The sequence below is a fragment of the Elephantulus edwardii genome, unplaced genomic scaffold (genome assembly GCF_000299155.1).
Source record: "Elephantulus edwardii isolate Elephantulus edwardi_28Jun2011 unplaced genomic scaffold, EleEdw1.0 scaffold00024, whole genome shotgun sequence".
NCBI classification, from domain to species: domain Eukaryota; kingdom Metazoa; phylum Chordata; class Mammalia; order Macroscelidea; family Macroscelididae; genus Elephantulus; species Elephantulus edwardii.
Genome location: NW_006399774.1, coordinates 10,509,353 through 10,533,439, shown reverse-complemented (window position 1 = coordinate 10,533,439; position 24,087 = coordinate 10,509,353). Strand labels below are relative to the sequence as shown.

Genomic DNA, 24,087 nt, shown 5'->3' with positions numbered 1-24,087 from the left:
CTAGGCCACCAGAGCTCCCTCTTTTACTTTTCAAATAGAAGAGAGAATTGTGGGGGATGTGTGGGCCTGGAGAACAGTGCAACAATGATTGACTAGAAACCCTAAGTCTCTGTAAACTTTCATTAAAATTAATTTAAAAAAATAAAAAGAATGCCAAAAAAAGATATTACAAGCTGCTTATGAGTTATTAAACCCAAACCAAATCTTTAACGGTTGAGTTGATTCTCAGGGTGTCGCTACAAGACAGAGCAGCAGGTCTCCAAGGGTCTTCAAGGAACTACATCGTTATGGGTGGAGATGCTGGTGGATTTGAACTTCTGGCCTTTGGTTAGCAGCTGAACACTTTAATCCCTGTGCCTCCACAGCTGGGGCTGGGACACTGGGTCTTGAAAATATAAGTGAGGTCAGGACCTGAGAGGCTGCCTCACTGTTATATCAGTCAGGTGTGAAAGGAGGGAGGGAGTTCTTAAGATTCCTCGAGTTTGACAGAGCAAGAGGGTTCCTGTCTGGTCCTTAATAAGAGCCAGCTACCTTCATTCTGAACAAGCGGTCAAGGCCCTGCTGGCCGTGGCTTTTCAACAACCCCCCTCCCGTGGCCTGAGCTCAAAGAGTGTCTTTATTAACCAGCCTTGGCAAGAATCCAAGAGAGGACCCACACAGGCCTCTCAGCCGACAAGCGAAAATCAGAAGTGAGTATGATATCTTCCACGTACAAATGAGGCCCATCCAAGCGCTGGACCCACAGTGCTTTGTGCTTTTGTGGTTTTAATCACAAGGACCAACCGGGTACAGTCCCTCACCATTTACCCACCATCAGATTCAAACCAGAATCTCTCCAATTGCCCCTGCATTCAGGGAAGACACGTGCTGTTACCTACGGTGGGTCGGACCAGAGCCGGCCTGCCTTTGACCACTCGACGAGCCTTCTCCAGGAGGACATTTTTGTGCAGAGACCTTGAGGCACACCAACAAGAGTGCCCAGAAGGCAAACTCGGGGACACCAGACTTTCACAGTCTGCAGGCTTACGGAGCACGCTGGTCCCTTCGCTGCCAGCATCAAGTACAGAGAAACCAGAGACCTGAACCCCCAACTGACAGGAGATTCCAAACAGCACAGCCTGGTCAAGTCTCTTAATTCGCAGTTTAGCCTAAAGTCTGCTTGGAAAAGTAGAGGCTCGGAGCAAGAGAGGAAGTCCCTCAGTGAGATGAACGGACACCAGGCTACAATGGGCTTGAGTATCGTGGCGAATCAGGAGGATCGAGCAGGACAGAGCAGGGTTTTCGTCTGCTCTTTAAAGGGAAGCTCTGGCTTCCCAGCCACTGATGAACCTTTTAGTTTGTGATGAAGCATTGACTGTATTAAGGAGACAGGATGAAGGTGTGATACGAGCCACACTGCACTGCTGCGCTGTTAGGTGCTGTCGAGTTGAGTAGGACTCAGAGAGACCCTGTGAGCAGCAGACCTGACCCCTGTCCTTTCCTGCGCCGTCCTCATCATCTCCGACACACTCGAGCTCATTGCTGCAATCACTGTGCCAAATCCATCTCACCGAAGACCTTCCTCTCTTAGAGAACTCTGGCTACTCCTTCTCGAAGACACATTTGTTTCTTCTTCCGGCCGTCCACGGTGTATTCAGTGCTCTTCTCCAACACCACAGTTCAAAGGCACCAACTCTTCCTCTGTCATCCTTATTCACTGTCCAGGTCTCACCTGCGTAGCTAGTGACGAGAGGCTGAAATAAGCTCATGGAAGCTCAATGCTCATGGTCTCTTGAGACCCTCACTCTCCTGGGCCACAATGGACAGCCTTCAGGATCCTGGTGCATCCCTTACCCGTCTTGGAAATACCAGCCTGCGTCACCCACGGTTGTGTGAGTCATTTCTCTGGTAGGTCTGAGTTTCTGCGCGATGATCCAGTGAACCACAGAACCCAGGGGTCCCAACAGAGTAAGGGGACTGAACAAAGGACGAACAGTGATGTTGGAAATCTCAGAGTTGTACAGAGGATCAAACACCTGGGCCACTGATGACTTCTCCCTTTTGGTTAAGGTGCCTGCTACTAATGTTAGCGGAACGGATTGTAAACACACCAGGAGTTATGGTCAACTCAACAGCCTTTAACAAGAGCAGTCTAAAGCTGCCATCAATACTGAATTAGCAAAAACCCAACCACTGCTCCCCGGGAGGTACGAGATGGGGTTCCCGAGGGTCTCGGGTTACAACATGTTTATCAACCAAACTGTCTGATTACAACTCATTTAATACACACTGTTGACCTGTTACCATGGACCTCGTGGTCAGCAGCACTACCGCTGAGGCCTGAAGTGTATTTAAAGCCACCTAGAGCCGCGTTGGCTTGTTGTGCTTGTGAGGTTCTCACAGCCACCCTGGAACAGGTGACTGGACCTCTGCCCCATCCTCACATCCGCTCTGCCACTGGGAGGGACTTGCTCGTCAGGAACCCGCCAACACTCACACTCACCCCCCCCCCCCATTAGAAAGGGTGCTCGTTTCCCAGGAACAGTGTGCAAACGGGAAGACAAAGCCTCAGCTCACTTCGTTCAGCCTCAGTTCTGGACATGGCCCTCAGGTGGGTTAAAGCTTTTGCTAATCTTTGCAGAAACACTATGAGTAATGACTGAAGAGTTACAAAAAACTTTTAGCAACCGGGCAAACGCCTAAGTACACAATTTGTAAATAACAAGCGTGAGCTGAGTTTGGAACCTCCCTACCTGACCGGGAAAGGCAATGTTTCATGGTTCCTGATTTTGTGGAGCCCCTGACGCTTGACCCTGCTGACCACCCTGCTTTTAAGTCCGCTCAGCTTCTGCCTTCTCATTCCACCAGGTGTGCAAGCAAGTAGAAAAACCTTTGTTTCTTGGTGAGAACGTGGATGTTGAGTAAGTCACCAAGCTTTAAGGAAAGTTCCTGGGCTTTGGTTAAACTGAAGCGGGCTAATTTGAACCATAGCAGTCCTGGTGGCTGGGTGGTTACAGTTAAAATCCGGCCCAGGAGAAAGATGGGAAGAGTGCTTCATCTAAGATTTACAGCCTCGCAAAGCCCTATCACAGGCTCTTCCCAAAAAAAAACGCCCATGTGGCAGTTCCGCCCCCTGACACACGGGGGCACCATCATTCAATGCCAACTGGTCCAGCTTCTTTTCTATCTTTTTTCAGTGTTTAATCACTTTCAAGCCCAGGAATACCATTCTGAGCTCTGGAAGATCCAGTGGGCAGGGGTGGCGTGTGTTTGTGGACTGGCCACGGGGCATCTCCTGCTCTTCACCAGAAAGTCTGGCTCCATCAAGCTCTGTTCTAAAAAAAAAAGTGGCAGGTTCTGAACTTGACTCAGGCAGGAAGGAAGACAAGAGACCTGCAGAGCTGGGGAGAATCCGGCTAATCCCCGCTTTGATGTGAGGGGAGCGGCAGGGGAGGGCGGGCGGCCCCAGAGCAGGCCGTCTGTATTTCTCCCACCAGTGCAAATTAATAAAAACAAAACTTAATTTCTCCCCCTCTTATCCATTCTTACCCCTCCTCAATATTTTTCCTCTAAGATTCCTCTTTTTTTCCTTTTCATTTGTGGAGCTTAATATTTGGCTGCTTTCTGAAGAAACGGGTCTAGTGACAGATGAAAGACTTGTATTCATCGTATAATTCAGAATAAGGGGGGAAAAACCGACTGCTGTGCATTTAAGATTCTAACAACCTTGCAATTTCGTAGCGTCGTTTCCCCCACCCGTTCTTTTGAAGAAATGGGCTTTTATTCTGTTAATAACTAACCACAGTTGCAGCAGCATGGATCCGATTAGCAGTTCTTACGTACAAAGGGGAGAAGGAAAGAGCTGTGTGTGGGGTTGCCAATTTGTCCACCTGGGCCCCAGGAGGAAGATTAGAGGCGGCGCCCGGCTGCTCCCTTTTTTCCGCTGGCTGGCTGCTCTGGGCTGCCTGATAGAGACCGGTCTTTTGAAAGCCAACACACTTTCTCTGCTTCAATGAAGTTTCCCATGAGCCATCCTTCCTTGTCACGAATGGCTCGCTCTGGGCACCAGTGCCTGGGGACAAAGCTCTGCCTGGAAACGTGGCCACCGCTAGAAGCAGTACAGGCAGGTACACGGGGCCAGGAGTTGATTTCGGATTGGGAAGAGGAAGCTCAGATGTGAGTGCATCAGAGGGACCCAGCCTTCCCAGAAGAAACCCAGATGCCCGCAGCCACTCCACAGGAATTATCACGCTGTGTAACAGTCACTGCTAATCCAAATGCTCTCTGGTGGCTTAGAGGTAAGGAGCTGCAAGGCCAAGCCAAAGGCATGCAGTTCAAATCCACCAGCAGCCTGTGGGAGAATGAGGCAGTCTTCTCCTGTGTGATTTACTGCCTCTGAAAACCTGCCTCAAAGGCAGCACCTCCTCAGTGTGAAGCCATCAGTGGTCCCTGGGGACAAAGATGAGCAATCTCTTCCTTGTGACGTTCAGCTTTTGGAGACCCATTGGAGGGTCAACCATCAGTCAGTTTTGACTCAAAAACAATGAAAATCGAGTTCTGGGGTGTGAGGTGTGGCAGGAAAAGACAGGCCACTTAGAAATTATAAACTAGAATTTCTTTAAGGAAAATATACCCATTGCCACTGAGTTCACTGCAGTTCATGGGCGCCTCCATCGGGTTTCGGACTGCAAACTTTTGGTTAGTAGCCCAGCGTGTAACCAGCCAGTCCATGGCATTTAAAGTGGGGACCAAAAGATGCAACGTGGCATGGAGGCCCCACGGTTGCTAGTTATTTCCTATTTAGATATGGAAGAGTGTGTGTGTTTGTGTGTCTGTGTGTGAGTTTAAGAGAGCTTCTGGCTCTGTGTGTGTGTGTGTGTGTGTGTGTGTGTGTGGAGAGAGAGAGTGTGAGTGTGTGTGTGTGTGTGTGTGTGTGTTTAGAGAGCTCCTGGTCGCCCAGTCGTTGGGAGGCATACTGCTAAACAGAAGGCCAACCCTCCCTGGTGGTCTGAACCTCCTCAGGACAAAAGTGTGCAATCTCCTCTCTGGTGATTTATGACCTTGGACACGCAAAGGAGGATCAGCTATGAGTTGGTTCTCCTTATGAAATGGCAATGAGTTTTGTGTGTTTGTGTCCTTGAGTTTGACAGTAAACCAGTCGGTCTACTGGTGGCCTAGTGGTAAGAAGCTGCGCTGCAATCCCAAAGGCATGTGGTTCAAATCCACCAGCTGCTCTTCAGGAGAAGGATGGGCCATCTCCGCCTGTGTGATTTACGGCCCCTGAAAACCCGCTGGAGGGTCAGTTATGAATTGGTTCCTACTTGATGGCACACAACAACATTATCTAATAAGCTTTAAAAATTTGATGGCACTTGCAATTATACTAAATGATGAGAAGTTGTTGTTAAGTGCTGTCAAGTCATTGATGACTCTTAGCGACCCTATGATCAGAAGACCTGGACACTTGTCTAACTTTCGTCCTTTCTCCGTGTTCACAGAGTTTCCAGAGGTAAGCTATTTTGGAAGTGGATGCCACTCCTGCTTCCAAGCTTGTTTAAATCGGGGAGCTCCACCAAACACTGTCCACCATGGGTAACCGTTATCGCATTTGACACATCAGTGTCACAGTGTTTAGCATCACAGCAACCACGAGTTACCTCTGTACAGCAATGCACAGACCAGTGCTATACCACCTAGAAGAATGTTTGAAAAAAACAAACAAACCCCACAACACCAATATGAGCCAGGTCCATGGGCCACAGATTAAAATTACTCACTTTTGGGTTGGTAGCATCACTTTCTGTTCACTAGGCCAGCAGAGCGCTCTCTATATTGTTGTTGTTGTTAAGTGCCATCAAGTCGTAGACAACTCCAAGCCTTTGGCATGAAACTATTTTTTTTTAAAAAAAACAGCAAACCAGAAGCTCTGTACTGTGCTAGAAAACTTGAAAGCTGCCAGGCTTTCCACAGAAAGTTCCAGTAGGAAGGTGACAAGAAACCTTGTCAAACCTGCTTCGACATTAACATGCGCCCTGTGGCACACATTTGAGTGTCTCAAGAGTTGAGTTGCACAACAGAGTCTTCCTCAACCAAGAGCCCGACTCTTCTACTCGCTTCTGTGAGCTAGACTTGAAGCAACATTTGTGGATCTAAGAACTTCTAGAATTAAAACGGAATCTGACCCGATCATACACAACTATTTCATCAGGATAACGTTTCTTTCTTTTTTTTTTGCTTTGATTATGAAATGTAATGACTTCTCATAGAAACAATTATTAATCTCCCAGGTTTGCTCCACCCAGGGTGGCTGTGATCCTTTGGCCAGAGAGCATGGTGCTGTGTATGTGGGAGTTGTGTTGAGGCGGTCTCTGGAGAAAGGCGACTCTGCCTCCAGGAGCCAGTGAAGCCACGCTTGGCCTTGGGTTGAAGGCAGCAGCGGTTTCAAGCCCAAAAGGAGAGAGAGTGGGGTGGAGCTCCCCGAATAAAACAAGCGTGGAAGGAGGAGTGGTATCCACTTCCATAACAGCTTGCCTCCGGAAACCCTATGAACCTGGAGAGAGGATGAAAGGCACCCAAGCGTCGAGGACTCTCCTTCATAGGGTCGCTATGAGTCGCCTGCGACTCGACGGCACTTAACAACAACAACAACAACAACAACAACTAGCTCTCATATTTAATTTCACTTATGAAATATGGTTCCCTTTAAGAAAGGATCTACTCACCCCTAAGCATTTCTGTGACCATCACAATTTAGGGAGGAGTCCAGCTTCCTCTTGGACACGCCCATAGCACACTGCCAGGAGTGTGCTGGTCCCGCCCCTTCTCTGTGTATAGTTTCTAGACTGCCAGGCTGGCATGAGTTAGAATGGGTGCCCCCAGAATATATACATGTAATGGTTTAATGTGGAAACTATGTAGCTATAAAAGAATTACAGGTGGAATACAGCACTTCCTAATCCCATCACAACCCTGACAGACAGAGTTTAAGGCGTGGCCTAGAACCCCTTTGAAATGACTCAAGATTACAGAAGAGCTGAGTCAGCCTAGCAGGTGGACCTCAGTGTCAGCAAGACTCAGGACTCAGCTTTCCACGACATCAGGTCACACAGAGAGACGGAGGGCATGTCTTGAGAGCTGGCGCTCTAATCCAGCCTCCTAAATTGTACGAGAAGGACCTCTGCTGGCCGACTGGCAAGAAGCTGCACTACAATCCCAAAGGCACATGGTTCAAATCCATGGGGCGCTCTGCGGGAGAAGGATGAGCAAGCTCCTTGAGTGTGCCTCTGGAAACCCGCAGGAGGGCCAGCCAGGAGTCAAGACAACACACCCCACCACCACCTTGTCAGAGAATAACCATCAAGCCACCCACTCGCAGGACCTGTAGCAGCAGCAATAGACAAGGAAGCCAGCGTGCTTCCGGCTTTTCCTCCAGGAGCACCTGGCATCTTGATTTTTTCCCCGTTTCTTTTACCTGAACATGGTCTCTGGCTTCGCGTGTCAGGGTTTTACCCCCCCAAATTTTTCTTTCAGGATTTCTCAGCCATGGCTGCAATAATCCCTTAGCTGACGAAGGGAACTGATGGAGTCACCTGCTTCAGGTCAATTAACTAGCATCTCTGGGAGTCGTTCTGGGTATCAGGCCCTTTTAAAACTTCTCAGGACACACTGTGCACAGCAGACATGAAAACCCGTGTCCTCCAGCCTGCCCTCTGCCAACAGCACCAGCAACATCACCTGGAAACGGTGGGAAATGTACCCCAAATCTACGGAATCTGAAGTTGGGAAGGGGCCCCAAATCTTTCCTGCCACAAGGGAGGACTCTGGGACTCCCTATGTGCCCTGGTGATCTCATCTAACCCCCTAAAGGGTCACAGATGAGTTTCCCCAGCTTCGCTCTCTCCCCTAAATCCCTGATAAGGTCGCTCAAAATAGGTTCAAAACCAAACTCTTGATTCCTCTTCACAAATGCACTCCTGCCTTAATCCCACGAATGTAGATAACACTGTTATTTGTCGATTTCTTAGATCAAAGCCCTTTGCCCACCTCAAGGCTCTGTACAGCTGCCCACCAGCAAGCTCTGCAGGGCCCCTGGGCAGCCTCCTACTGGCCTCCCTGTACCCCGACAGCACACAGCCCGCACAGTAGTCAGAGAATCCTAAAAACCTAAACTGGAAAATGCCATTCACTGCCATCTCAACCTTCCACTGATTCCCTGTGACAATTAACATCGATCCTCAAGTCTTCATTGTGACCTAGGAGTCAGTGGGGGGGGGGGGGCACAGGTAAGCCCTTAACTGCTAGAGAACAGGAGGTGATTTGCACCCACTCAGACCCGTCCTGAAAGGAAGTCTTGGACGTCTGCTTCCTAAAGATGAGGGCCCAGAAACGCACAGTGTAGCTGCACTCTGTACTCAGGGTCACCAGGTGGCAGGATTGGTGATGAACAAAGTCATGACCTTGGACTAGGCCATCCCTAGCTTCCCACTAAGGCAGCCGCCTTGTGCTATGACCCCTCTCCAGGGGGCTCCAGCCATGTGACTCCCTGGGGTCTCTGGTCCAGCAACAGCAAGCACATCCTTGATCTGGGCTCTCTGTGCTGCTGTGTCCTCCATGACATCCCTTCCCGGATGTTAACCTGGCTGGTGCCTGCACGTTCAAACGCTGAGACCTGGAAGGCACCTGGAGCGTGCACTGCCCACATGCGGCCACCTGAGACAGAGGGACCTGCACCGCAGTGCTCACGGAAGGCCTTCCACCTGGGCCCACCAACACCCACGGAGGCAGCAGGCAAGAGACCTCGGGTGCATTTACAGCAGGTGGACCTGCGGCCAAGGGCCCCTCTAAAGCACTAAAGAACAAGGAAGTCCCGGTGAAGACTAAAGTGTGCCGGGTCCACACCCAGAGTACTGCCAATCACCTCACGGGCATGTGGAAGCTGGACAATGAATAAGGAAGACTGAGGAAGAAACCTTTGCACGGTGATGTGGCGAAGAATTGATCATTCTTCAGATTTCCCGAAGGGCAGAGCAATGTGTCTTGGAAGGAGGACAGAGAGAACGCTCCTTAAAAGCAATGGTGGTGCTGAGTGAGGTATCTCAGTCACAAAAGGACAAATACTGCATGGTGCCATTGTTGTAAAGCAGGACTGACCTTGGGGTTGGGAGGAGACTGAGAAGGATGGGTTCAATAATGTATACTTCATTGAAACAGATGACGGAGAAAACTGTGTAAGAGGGAAAATTATTAGGGATTTTTGTCATGACAGGAGTCCAGAGCGAAGGCTGCACAGTGGAGTGGACCTGGGGGAGGGATTGTAAAACAATGAAAGAATTTTTCTTTTACTTTTCCAAGAGGGTAGTGTACTAGGGGGGAGGGTTAGGAGGGGAGAAAAGTGCAACAATGAATGAATGGAAATCCAAAGTCTCTGTAAATTTTCATTGAAATTAATAATAAATTAAAAAAAATAAAAAACAAAAACAAACAAACAAACAGAAAAGCAATGGTGGTAAGACTGTCTCACATCCTCTGGGCATGTCATCAGAAAGGGCTTGTCCATAGGGAAGGCCATCACTTTGGACAACATAGAGTGTTACTGGAAAGGAGGGAGGCCGTAAGGAGCTGGACTGACCAGGCCTGTAACAGTGGGTTTCAGTACAAGTCCCACCAGGAGGTGTGCTCTGTCAAATGTAAGGTCACCTGAGTCAGGGCTGACTAGGAACCAAATCTCAAGGTGGGACACTTTCCCCAACCACTGCTCCATGCTGAGGTAACGCAGGAGAGAGGACGGTGAGCTAAAAGGAAGGGAAATGACTGGCGGGTCTTCCTGGCCCCGGTTTCTGCAGGAGCAAAAATGCATCCTGTGCCTTTTATGAACCCTGCTGCCTTCCTCCACTCAGCCCTTCGAGCAAGGTCACACTCCCGGGTTCAGCCGTGTGCATTTAATGTCGTTTGCAAGTACAAACTCCTGTGTCATTTTCCGTTTGGAAGGGAGAATATCAGCATTAACAATGCCTGGTTATATCATTTATAAACATGCAGATGTGGATTATTAAAGATTAATGCCTTTTAGGATTGGTGCCGGCATTCCGTTTGTCTCGTGCCAAAACCAATTCTGGTGTTCATTAGTCAGTGACAACCTGTATCACCCTGTTATGGAAGAGAAATCAAAGGTGCGAGTGTGTGAACCGAGAATAAGTGAGGAGACGGATTTGTAAGAGACTTAACGGCTCTAATCAATCAACACATCATAATAATCCTGGCTCCGGGGTTATCAGCAGGCAGAGAAAGAGACATAACACCTTCGGTGAAATGGTTTTGTTCCTTCCACAACTGCCACTTGCTCCCTTTAGAAAACACAGGGACACAGATCAGAAGTTTGTGCATCATCCTGACTTTAAGCACCATTCCTGGGCCTCCACTTCCCAAAATGCAGCTGGGTGACTTTGCACACTTTTTCTTTTTAAGGCCACAACTGGCTTGTGGTTACGAACTTCCCTTTCTAAATCTTCTCCCTCGTTCCCGGTGAAAATGGAAATCCCGGCAGGTCAATGCCAAAAGGATTTTAACAGCGGCAGCACGCTGCTGGTTCGTTCAAAAGAAGTGATGCCATTCAGCTCAAGTCCAAGTTGAGAGCAGCTGTCTCAGCTCCAGAAATGACACCCTGGTAAACAAGTGGCTGGAAAAGCCATTTCAGCAAACAGCACGTAACATCACCCAGCAATGGGAGTGGATGGTTGTGTGGACCACAGGGAACCCCTCGTCACTGCAAACAGCACGAGCAACACAAAGCCACAGCACAGACTGCCAGCGACACAAGTCTTGACTCTGTCTCACAATTTAGAACCAGAGGAATGGGTGAAAGTGAGCAGAGACTGAAATGGGCCTGAAAAGGAATAACTGGGGAGAACCCTAAAGGTCTCTTATGTGAAGAAAGAGGTGAGCACAGGAAAAAAGGCAAAATGTGAAATCGGCTGGAACTGAGGAATTGGGGAAAAATGCTTTTGAAATGAACAAGAAACCTTGATGTTTCACAAATTTCATTTTACTGGATCCACAGTCAATACTCATGGAAGTAGCAGTCAAGAAACTAAATTATATATTTCATTGGGAAAAGATTTCATCAGAGTGCTCAAATGCAAGTATGTCCCCTTGAGGACTAAGGTGCGCCTGACTCAAACTGTGGCATCACCCCTTACACACAGCTGGTCAAGGCAGAAGGAAGACTGAAAAGGCCTCTGGATTATGCCACTGGCACAGGATACTGAACGCATCACTGGCGGCCTGAAGAAAAAGGAAACCTGTCTTAGGAGAAGGGCAGCCAGCACGCTCCGAGACCCTAGGACGGCGAGATGGCATCTTACATATTTGAAAACCTCACCAGGAGGGAGCAATCAAGCCTTGAAGAGAGACGACACACTTGGTAGAGGGTCAGTGGAAAAGCAGAAGACCCTCGATGAGACCGAGTGGCATTAAAAGGCAGCCACGATGGTCCTCAAACGCGGCACCATGCAGGGTGCTTCCTTCCGCTGGACACACGGGGGCTCTGAGTCCGCACTCGCTTAGCGGCTCCTCACAACAACAGCTCTCCCACCTTGGCTGGACACCTCAAGTGGGCCAGGGGACAGGAGTTCAGGACCCAGGGACACTGCACTGGCTTCTCATGCCCGGGTCTGACCTGGACAGAAATGGAGAACCTGTCCTCTGTAAACAGCACTGGGAATACCCTTGAACAACGCACCACGTTCCCATCTGCCTTTTACACGAGCACCATAAAGACCTTAGAGATGTGCACCACGTTATCAATAACTCAGTCGCGCAGGACGGCAGGCTCATTTTTCTAAAAGGCAAAATATACTGTAGCTTTTGTAACTGCTGTGGAGTATCATCTGGGAAGGATCTGAAATTAATATTTTGGATAACGTACAAATACTTCACTTTGTAAGGAAAAACCCGACTGGCTTAAAGTTTGCCCCGGTTTGTATGGAATTGCTGAACTGATGTTTTCTGTGTTGTCACAGCTTAAAAACATGGATATATTAAGGGCATTTTATGTTGCAATCCTCCCCTCACCCGCCCACCTGCTCTGCGTGTCAATGAGTGGTGGGCATCTTCCAGGCAAAGAGCTGCTAAGGGTTCCCACCACACACTCTTGCCAGGGGCTTCAAGATGAGGCTCCCAGGGAAGGTAACCAAGTTAAAAAATATGTTATTACATGTAAAGCCGTCTCTGAGAGTCTACTAATGTGATAAAGAGAGCGACCCGGCTTAGAGCCATTTACAGAGAGAAATAAACTCACAGTATTAGCCTGAGTTTCATTAAGCAAGGATAAATTAAAAAGTGGAAAATTCCTTTATTAGGTTGGGTTAGGCTTGAGCCCAAGAGGTCTACACTCCAGGGAGGGTGGATTAAGAGACAGAGACTCGGTGGTGTGCGGCCCCGCTGTTCCTCTAATCTTGATAAATTAGACCAGGAACTATCATTTCCTCTCCCTGAAACCCTTCCTGCTCACCCTGGCCTGTGACTAACTCGCCCCTGAGATTCATTTTTCTTTTTCCCATTAAGGCGTCCTTCTAGGATCTGCTTGTCTCAATGTCAAATTAAGCAAGAAAATGAGGGGGTTTTTTTGACCAGAACATCTTCTTGTTTGTATCTGCTCACAGGAAAATCTCCAGCAGCACACATAGGGTACAGTCTGGAAGGAATCTCTGTAAACCATGGTGCTGTCGTATTTCATCTAAGGGCCAGGAAGAAATCGCATTAAAACCAGGGTGCTACCATAGTTCACCTAATAGTAGAGTCTGAAAAGAATCTCTGTGAACCATGAAGCTGCCATAGTTCACCCAACAGTCCAGCCAGGAAGGAACTGCAGTAAACCATGATGCCGTCACATTTCATCTGATAATACAGCCAGAAGAAAAGGCATTAAACCATGGTGCTACCATAGTTCACCTAATAGTAGAGTCTGGAAGGAATCTCAGTGAACCTCATGCAGCCATAGTTCACCCAATAGTACAGCCAGGAAGGAACTGCAGTAAACCATGGTGCTGTCACATTTAATCTAATAATACAGCCAGAAGAAATCACATTAAACCATGGTGCTACCGTAGTTCACCTAATAACAGAGTCTGGAAGGAATCTCTGTAAATAAACCACGGTGCTGTCGTATTTCATCTAACAGGTGCCACCCTTGTTGGACTCAAGGTTCCAAGTGCTACAGTCTCTGTGAGAGACGCTAGTCTAGGGGGAGGTGGATATGTGGGGCACACACAGTTCTCTCCAGCAAGGAGTGGCCACAGGGCTTCAGAGCTGCAGGCTTCACTATAGGACTGCTCTTGTGTGAGGTCAAGTTGGAACTGACCCATAGCTGGCCCTCAGTTGGGTTTTCAAAGCAGTAAATCACATGGGAGAAGACTGTCCAGCTTTCTCCCGTGGAGCAGCTCGTGGATTTGAACCGCATACCTTTGCAGTGGCAACACAATTCCTTACCACTAAAGCCACCGGAGCTCTCGCTATCAGATGGTGGGTGCTTTCTGATGGAGGACAGGCTAGCTTCAATACAGCCATTTCTATAGCCACTTAAAGCCCATGATCACATGGATCAGAAAGCAAGTGAAGTAACTGATCAGGTGCTAACCTCACGGGAACTTGTGCAGATGGGGTGCATGCGCAGAGATGCCCCTGGGGGATAGACAGATCACTGGGGTGGGAGAGGCTGAGCGAGACGACTGGGCAATGTGATGAGTCCCCACTGTCAGCTCCCGGAGCCCACCCTCAGCTGTCTTGACTCCTCTACAATCTCAGGCTCTCCTGAGCCACTGTCCTTCCGTTTTCTCACCTCCTCCAACCAGCCTGATGGCTGGAGTGGGGACAGTGGCGACTGGAGCCTTAAAATAGCAAAGCGCAGAGAAATGAACAAGAGGGTGTGCGCACCACATGGACGGTCAATGACTGTCGTGTGGCTGTCACTGTTGATGGCCAGGAAGATGCTGCCCTGATCAGCCGTCCTTCAATCAACACCCTGGACTGGACGCGAGAAAGGATGGTTATTTGCCTGTGTGCTTAAGCAGACGGCTGATTTGGGTCTTGGTCTGTTAGAATCAATGGCCTTTCTGTTGTCAGTGAGAAGTGGCTTAGCTCCATCTAAAACCGAGCATGGTAAAAAGTCAATGCGAAGAATGGGGGGGGGGGGAATAAGCATTCGGGGAATTCACCGTTCCTATTCTGATCTCGTCTTAAACAAAATCATTGTGCGACCCCAGCACTCTGGGCGGAACACTTTTTATAAGCAGAATGTTCATCAAGCGATGAACTGTTCAGCTGGGACAGTCCCAACCCAACTCCTCGGTGAGTTCACTGTCCTTAATATTTAAACATGCTTCCTGCTTGCTCTTCGTGGAGGAAGAAAAAGCTGACAAAAGCTTTTGGCCAATAAAATAGAAATAAAGGAGGAGTTGGGCTTATTTACATTTTTGCTTTGTTAGTAAACTGCAACGTTCGGCTCTGAAGGGAGGACGAGTAGAATTAATGTCCACTAAATCTTCCGACAGCAGCGAGGCGTGTGGTGTGCTGCGTCAGCATCCTCCCTGTGCGGGCTGGGACCCGTGCGGGCTGGGACCCGTGTGGGGTGGGACCCGTGCGGGCTGGGACCCGTGCGGGGCTGGGACCCGTGCGGGGCTGGGACCTGGGACCCGTGCGGGCTGGGACCCGTGCGGGGCTGGGACCCGTGCGGGGCTGGGACCCGTGCGGGCTGGGACCCGTGCGGGGCTGGGACCCTGCGGGCTGGGACCCGTGCGGGGCTGGGATCCGTGCGGGGCTGGGAGGCAGGGCACAGGGAAGGCCTGGCAGCAAAGCCCCAGCGCATCCTGCCTCAGAGAGTCAGTCCCTCCAGGATGGAGCCCACAGAGCGGCCAGAGTGGGCGCTCGGGGCATTGATTATTAGAACAGAGTCCACATGCTCCATCTCATAAATTTCACAATCGGCTGCATGTGGCATTTGATTCGCTCAGTCTCAGTGTAGACACATAAAGCCCAGCAGCTCCTGGTGGGATGATGCCTTATGTGTGGTGGTGCTGAGTGAAAGGTCCGTGGTTCAAATGCCTGCTCTTTGGGAGCAAAGATATTCTGTTTCAGAAACCCAACTGGAGGACTGTGATGCGTCCTGGACTGGCAGCGGGTTTTGGTGGTATGTGCAAGCACACCTAACATTTGCTTATTTCAACTATCAAACAAAACATTTACATCTCTCTCCAAGAACACAGGGACCCGTGAGAAGAGGACGGAGCAATGGAGAGAGCGACAGAAAACCAGGGAAGTGCAAAGGGCCTGGGGCACCCAGGTTCCGGTTCTCTGATGGCTGTGGACCCACCAGCAGCCCGAGTGTACGCGATTCGTGTGGAGTTGGGGGTGGTGCATTACGAGAGTCCAGTCATGTGTGGACAGAGGCTGGGGTCCCCGTAGCTGCTCCTGTAGAAAGCCACCACCCCACTTCCTGGAGAGCTCGCAGGGGTAGTGGGGACGCCCATCGCATGAGACTTTGCAGGGTGGGAGCTGTTCTAGAGCCCCGTGACACAACGCTGGGAGTAAACACGGTGGAGGCAGATCTGAGATAGATGGACCAACTGTTTAAAAGGAAGATTCCCTGAGTCAGCCTCTGGGAGTGATTTATGGGGTTCAGCCTTCTCCATCTGTGGGACCCTTCCTTAGCTGTGCGTTCTGTTCAGAGATGGAGAAACACGGCTGCCTTCCTTCCACAAACACAGCACTGCGGCCTTGCCTTACCCTGATTACCACAATCACAAGAGCCGCCCATGTTACAATGCTGGGGAGACAGTGACAGGAAGGGCTGGGCGGTGACACATGGAGAGGCAGCCAGGAGCTGGAGAGGGCGGGAAGGGGTGCAAAGTGAGGTCAGGAATCGCAGGCTGTGCTGGGAACTCGGGGGCAGGCAGAAGGCAAAAGGCTGGCTCCATGTCCAAAACCAGAAGGAAATTCCAAGTGGATGCTTGCGAGGGAGCAGCTCGGTCCCACCCCCGTGAGGAACACGCAGTCTCTGCACAGCATTCACATTTCACGACTGGAGACGTGGAATAAACGCGTGCGAATGGTCTTAGGCTCTAATGCATGATCAATAACAAGTGTGGGCAGAGACTCTAGTGCTGCTGTTATGTTCTGGTGGATTCATTCGGACCGCTGGCAGCCCCGTGCGTGGATTAGAACCTACATCTGCTCCATCTAGTTTTTAAGGAGGTGACTTGGCCGAAACAGGTACCAGGCCTGTCCTCTCAGGTCCTTCTGGGCCAGTTCAGACCTTTCATCTCTTGGTGGAAACAGACTACCACATCTTTCACAGAGAGGCTGATGGCCTTGAACTACTGACTAGTTGGTTAGTGGGTGAAGGCTTAGCCACTGTGCCACAAGGGCTATGGACTCTACATAAGGACGAGAGGTAGGCAAAGGAGGAGGTGAGATTGTTCAGGACCTTACTCTCTAAATGCAGGGATCTTATCATTGGTTAAAAGTAAATGAAAATAAAGTGAGTAAGTAACAACACTGATCTCTGAAATGTGGCTGTATTACCTGTGACTAAATTCACACACACACACCCCCACACCCCACATAAACATACTAGTATCTACAGGGAATAAGGATATAAAACTTATGGAAATGGTGTTTTGAAACAAAAGGAAGGTTAGGTGAAGAAGGGAAGGAGAAAAAGGACATATATGTTTGGCTTGTTTTTTTTTACAAAAAAAGCACCACCACACCACTAAAAACTTGGCATAGTTTTCTACAACAAATTTCTTTAAATAATGTAAAAATTTCTACTTAAATATATTTAAAAAAAACCTTATTTTGCTTATATATTTTGTTTATTTTGATTATATAGCAAAACCTTATGTTTGCATCTCTGGATTTAGCTATGGGAATAGAAAGAAAGTGGAAAAACAGTTAACATCTGCATTCAAGTTATGCTACACCTGCTCCCCCCATCACTGCTCGTGCTATCTGACTCTGTGACAGCAGTGGGGGGAAAAGAAACAATCCGGCTGTTCTGCACGAGCAACAGGCAGGTGGAGTGCCGAACACCAAGGCAAGAGTGATGCCGGCTGTGGTGGACAGAAGGACGTGTGCACTGGGCCATTATGGTTCCGGCTTGTCAGAGGGGGAACTGTGGCAATTTTCAAACGATCACTCCCTTCAACTTCTGATGTGCTGTGGTGATCCTCTGTTTCCTCTGTTCTGAACAACGGCAGTTCTTCCGGAACCACCTGGTCTTTGGAACCCAAGCCCTCTCTAGGAGAGGCGGGGAGGTTTCCCACCGTCTCAGCCAGGGTTTCTGGCTGCTCCCTGTCTCCACTGTGTGAGCTGGAAATGGGGACCCTTATGCACAGCCATGTCTATTGTGGCTTTGTTCACAACAGCAAAGAGCTGGGAACAACCCAGGTGCCCATCAACAAATGAATGGATAGAGAAGCTCTGGTATATTCACACAGTGGAATACTGTGCAGTACTGAAAAACAAGAAACTCATGAAGTATTATAAAAAAATGGGTGACCCTGGAGGACATGATGCGGAGTGAAATATCTCAGTCACAAAAGGACAAATACTGCATAGGGCTACTGTTGTAAAATGGGACTGGCATCGGGGTTGAGGGAAGACAGAAAAGGAGGTGAGGAATGATGTATACTGCATTGAAACAGATAAGGGAGGGATCTGCTTAAAAGGAATATATGAATGGGTATTCTTGTCATTGCAGAAGTCCAGAGTGAAGGATGCCCAGTGGAGTGAACTTTGCGGAAGGGATTGTATAACAATGAAAGAGTTTTTCTCTTTCTTTTCAAGGAGAAGAGTGAACTGGGGGGAGCGGGTAGGCAGGGAGAAAAGTGTAACAGTGAATGACGGGAAATCCTAAGTCTCTGTAAACTTTCATTAAAATTAATAAATTAAAAAAAGAAAAAGGGACCCTTTCGCTGAGACAGCAGGCATGGTGTCAGCCCCTAGTAATCCCCGAAGTCCTCAAGAGCTGAGCCACTCGGAGGGTTTAAAAGGATGAAGTTTCACATAGGATAAACGATGAAGACGAGGCAATCACAAAATAAGCAACTAAACTGAAGTATATCATAGACGAACTAGAACGTTCAGGTAACGTCTGATTCCTGGAATAACCAAACACTTAGGTGAAGTCGAACATGAACTCGCTGCCTCAACAACGAAGGTGACAATTCAGCTCAGTACCGAGGCCTTGAATACGCAGGCAAATGAACACAGGCAAGTACCAGCTCCAACAATTACTCCAGCAAATAACATTCATAGTGTATATATTGAGACAGAACCATACAAACACAAAAACACAGCCAATACTGGTCAATAAATACTGCTGTGGTCTGGCATGAGCTGTGACCAATGTGTGAAGTGCAAACAGTCCAGGGGTTGGAGACCCTGCTGGCCGGTGGTGGTACTGGACCTGGAACTGCTGTACGCTTTGGTGACATCTGTATCTCACCAGCAGATTTTCTACAGGTAGAATTCAGGACTGGCCTGAGTCCAGACCTCGTTACAAAGTCAGACACAACGATTAAGGACGGCAGTACCTGGGATACTTGCAGGAGAGATGGGGCCGGACCGCGACTGGTTGCTCCCCACGGGAGAGCCGACAGGAGAGGGGGACGGGCCCCCTGGGATGCTGGAGAGGTGCGGGGACGCGTGCGGGGAGAAGGGCGACTGGGCTGGGTTGCTCTGGTCGCCCTGGCTGCTCGTGGACCCAGAGGCACTGACCGCGGAGCTCAGAGTGGCCTCAGTTCCCGTGGGCAGGTCGTCGATGGAGCCAGAGAGGTCCTAGGAGAGAAGACAGGTGTATGAACACGGTGCGTCTGGGGCCTGGGGAGGATGCAGACACAGGCTGACAAATGGAGCCCCATGGACTGTTGTTGTTAGGTGCCGTCCAGTCAGGTACGACTCGTGGAGAGCCCATGAACCTGGACCCTGTCCTGTCCTGTGTCCTCCTCATCATTGCTGCGACACTGTCTCAACCCATCTCCTTGGGGGTCTTCCTCTCCTTCACTGACCCTGGTTTGTTGTGTGAACTTTCACTCAAAATAGAATTTTTTTAAAAACAAAGTATGTAGGTCTAAAGACTACTGAAAAGGCCTAACAATGGTCCCTTCAGAGAGAAGGGCTTCAGGAAGAACCAGAAATACTCTGCACGCGGCCACTTGTCTCAAGAGACGAAGCAATTTCTCGGAGGCTGAAGCCTGGTGAACATGGCCACTGTCCAGTCAACTCTAACTCACAGGGACCTGGTGCACAATGTGGTCACACTACTGACCCCCAGGGTTTTCACGGGTGATTTCTAGAATCTGACTGCCAGGCCTGTCTCTCTTTTTGTTATGAATGATTAAAACTCCCAGCACGGCCCTGCCTAGGTTCTGGTCGTGGTCTGGCAGTGCGGCTGAGAGCTGCTCAGGGTCTGAGATACAAGGCCGCGTGGTGGCTGGGCACAAGGGGCACCGGACAGGAGGGGAGGATTCGGCTTTTGCACCACCACTGTGCTTTTAAGAGGACGGCCGACTCCTCCAAGTGAACAAAGCTACACTTTGCCTTCAGTAAACTGTCCTCAGACAGCGTCCTCCCTGGTGCGTGGGCTCTTGAGTGGCCTCCAGACTAATGTTCTTCTTGTTGTCATGTGTCAGTGTTGTCAAGTCGCCTGTGACTCACAGCGACTCTAAGTACACGAGACCTAAACGCTGCTCTAGTCTGAGCCAATCTTATTGTCTCTGACACACCTACCCCATTACCCCAGTCACTGAATCAATCCATCTCATTGAGGGTCTTTCTCTCCTGCGCTGTCCCTCCACCCTCCCAAGCATGACGTCCCTCTCCAAGGACTGGTCCCTCCTTGAAACATGCCCAAAGTATGTCAGACAAAGCTTCAGAATCCTTGACTCCAAGGAGCAGCCTGGCTTCACCCTCTCTAGGATGAACCTGCTTGTTCTCCTAGCAGTCCATGGTACCCTCAGCACTCTTCTCCAGCACCACAGCTCAAAGGCATCAATTCTCCTTCTATCATCCCTAGTCATTGTCCAGCTCTCTGGCGTATGGCACATAAATGCGAGACTAACAGAGACTAAAAGAAAGGGACCTGGTGACCTACGTCTTTAAAAATGTGAAAACCTTAAGGAGAGTAAGAAAACCCTGTCGGGGATGTTCGTATGACATGGAAGCCTGTAAAAAGTGCTTTGACGAGTAGCAGACGGAAGACACTTCTGATTCAGGACAGAGTGGAGAGCCAGGCCAGGGGAATGGACAAGGAGCTGCCCAGAGTGCCTGAAAGGGTCACAGAACAAGTACAGGCGTAGCATCCTAATTCCACAGACAGTTTATATCCGTGGATCATCTTTTCTACCACTTAATTAATTTCTGTACCTGTAAACTACAAAATTACTAATCATTAAGCAGTGTTCTGCTCTTTTAGAATTTTAGCCCTCAGCATTGTGAGAGAATAAACTTCTCTAGCTTAAAAAAAAAAGTATATTCTAGAGTGTCTTGAAGGATCACTGAGCCAGTCCCTGACTCTGACCCGGTGGGCTTCACGGGATGAACTCTGGAAGCTGCTGTTTCCTGTTCTGCATTAATCTGGAAGTTCAGCTGAAATCTGGTCAGCATCCCAGGAACAGGCAAGCCATCATTGAGTGACCACGCCCTCCCCACCATCACTGCCCCTCTTGAAAAACCACAGTTGCAGTGTCACAAAAAATAAAAGAGAATGCTACAGAAAAACTTGAATGTCCTTATGCTAAAACCAGCATCAACATTTTTTCCTAAGGAAATTAGAATGAACTTTAGTGATCAGATAGTTGTGGTTATAAATAACAAACAGAAAGAAGGTAGACGGAAGATATTACCTCTAGAAAACACTATCATCAAATATCCCAAATAAAAACAAGTAAAATCAGAGACAGAATTCAGAACTCAGAGAAGATGTGTAAACAATTCTGCTCCAGGAACTTGAGACGCACGCCTTTGCGCACACATTGCCGGTAAGACACTGTATTTCACTTGGCTATTGAGTTTAACAGTAATTCTACTCAGGCTTTCCAAATTAAACACAGCTTTTGTGAAATCAGGTAGAAATAGAACAGGCTACTAAACAAGCAACATGCTACATACAATGCAGGATGGAGTCACACTTCAACAGCCAAGGCAATTATCTGACGTCCCGAAAACAAAACTGGAGGTAATAGCTGGGTACCCAGGCATGCACACTGATGAGCTGGGGTCCGGGGACAGACAGCACTCCAGTCCAGTCCTCTCTCACACGGGCTGAAAGCGGACACCTCGCTTCCCTTCCTCATGCTGGGTCTGAGGGGGAGCCCTGGTGAAGTCCCTGATAATTACTCAAGGGTATGCCTCGGAGGGCCCCCCTTGCCAGCCTGCTCTCACAGATCTGTAACAGTGCAAGAGCACACACCTGTGGTCGTTTCCTAACAGAAGCCTGCAAATGACAGCCTGGGGGGTGGAGTGGTGGGGTGTGTGTGTGTGTGTGTGTGTGTGTGTGTGTGTGTGCTGGCCCCAACTGTTTGGTTTGCTTCCAAGAGGGTAATGAGTGGTGGTGGTGTGTGTGTGTGTGTGTGTGTGTGTGTGTGTGTGCTGGCCCCAACTGTTTGGTTTGCTTCCAAGAGGGTAATGTCTGGTGGGGGTGTGTGTGTGTGTGTGTGTGTGTGTGTGTGTGCTGGCCCCAACTGTTTGGTTTGCTTCCAAGAGGGTAATGTCTGGTGGGGGGGAGCCTTGGGAGGGGACAAATCTACAACAATGAATGAATGGAAATCCAAAGCCTCTGTAAATTTTCACTGAAATTAATAACAAATTTAAATTAAAAAAAAAGAATTAAGTTAGAGTAAGGATGGCAATGGAACCACCCTACCTCTATAACTTGATTTGTGCCACTATTAGAACCTCTACTCAGAATATTATTGCTTTTCAATTTTTGACTCATGCACTTTTAACTTGTTAAATTTGTATCTTCTAGGCTGCAACACTTCCATGATACATCTTCAAGGATATGAACATGTACGGCTAAGTGCAATTGATAATAGTGCATCTAAATTCCAAAATCAATCTCCATAATAGTCTATGTGTTTCCTACTGCCAAAGGGGCCCTTTAGAGTAGTGAGAGAAGGCCTTCACCCTGAAATCCACAGCGTCCCTTTTCAACAGGAAGTAGCTAAGAGAATACGCCATCCACTTTTCCTTATGAATCAGGGTGAAGTCTCTCTCAGGGAGGAGTGATAGGGAATGGCAAAGGACACACTGACAAAGGAGATTAATCAGAACTGGCTTTGACAAGCACTGTGGCAATTGGACAATTAAAACAGACATTGGGGGGGAAGAAGAACGAACTGGGGATGAGGGTGGAGAAAACAGTGCAACAATGAATGAATGAAAACCCAAAATCTCTGTAAATGTTCATTAAAACTAATTAAAATTTAATAAAAAAATGTGACATGTGAAAACATACAAGTAATTCTCATTTGGCGTTCACTCACTGCATGCAGGCACCCAGGCCTTTAGGAACTGTGGATGGGAGCGTTAGAGCTACAAGAGCAGAGTGCTGTCAGGGGCCGTGCTGCCTGCAAACTCTGAGCTACACACAGGCACGCACAGCTCAATGTCCGTGACATGTTCTAAGAGGTGGAACATTACTTGACTTGGGCATTGTACACACACTGTATTAAAACCCAAGGAGGGGCCGGTCCTTGGAAAAATAAAGCATCTTGGCAAAGGTGAAGGATTAGAGAAAGGAAAGCCACACGTCAGCGGGGATGGCGCAGTACAGGGCCAAGAAGTAGAACTGCTGTTCACAGGCACCCACGCATGGCACCTAACACCAGCATCAAACTGAAGAGAAACCTGTAAGCTAACAAGCTGGTGGGAGATAACAAAAATGGGGCAGATAACTGGCACAGAACCATCTGCTTCTACTATCCTAGTTATGAACTCTGGAAGCTGAGTGGTAAGAGCCTGCGCTGCCATCCCAAAGGCACGTGGTTCAAATCCACCAGCTGCTCTGCTGAAGAAGGATGGGCAATCTCACATATGATTACCTGCCTCTGTTAGCCTACTGGAGGGTCAGCTATGGGTTGGTTTCAACTCGATGGCACACAACAATAATATACAACATATGGAACCAAACAGCACAGTCTTAAAGCTGATTCGGTTTAAAAATAAAAAATCCTTCGTTAAATGACTTTATGTAAATCTTCATAGTAAACATGGTAGCACTCGGAAGTTCTTGCAATTCTCCACACAGCCTACAAACACGTTCCCTGTCCACCTTTAAAACTCGAGGTTATTGTTGGAAAAAAGCACACTGGATGGGCGTTTGGAGAGCTGCTTTCAAGCTGCAAAGGTATCATGAACATTTCTGTTATTCAACAAGCTGATCAAGGAAATGTCAAGAGGAACATATAAAAACGGTGGCTGTCTTCCTCTTCAGATGTCATCAGCATTTCAGTGCTGCCCACACCGCCGTGTCACACAAGAGTGATAAAAACAGACATAATTTCTCTATTGCTACTATCCACACACATAACTTTCATATGTAAATGACACAGACCCGTTCCCACCCTGCAGATAGTTGGGGTATCAGTATGCAGGGCTGTCTGACAGCCTGCTAATAAAAGAAGTTCAAGCGGTTTAAGCATTCGGCCTCATTGACAAAGAAGCCCTGTAACTGATGCTCCTCTGGAGGACAATTTCGTCAGCAGGGCACCACCGCTATTCTTCTAAGTACGATTGGGTCGAAGTTGCCTGCAAAGAACATGTCAGCTTCTGCATCCCGTTCGTGCCAGGCGCCTTCAAGCTGCACCGCTTCCATCGATCTTACAGGAGGGCTGGTAGGTGTAGTAACTGTGGGGAGGGCTCTGGTCAGGGCCCAGCGTCCCCCTGCCCCATGGCGATGCTGAAATCTTTCTTTGTCTCTGATGGGGTGATCAGTAAGGCAGTGGACAGCTTCGTGGACCCGTGCATGGGGAATTCACCCTTGAGTCCTCACTAGCTGATCTGGTAAGATCTTGTTACAGGGTTAGGTACTCACTGGTACAACCATACTTG

General features: G+C 48.8%; 1 protein-coding gene across 1 annotated transcript in view; it reads right to left on the bottom strand.

Moving 5' to 3' along the window:
- Window positions 1-24,087, bottom strand: part of ARID1B (AT rich interactive domain 1B (SWI1-like)) — a 528,266-nt gene that overhangs the window by 141,291 nt on the left and 362,888 nt on the right. Inside the window, exon 5 of the mRNA XM_006882755.1 lies at window positions 18,570-18,813. Coding sequence (XP_006882817.1) covers window positions 18,570-18,813 — 244 coding nt within the window. The remainder of the gene's footprint in view (window positions 1-18,569; window positions 18,814-24,087) is intronic.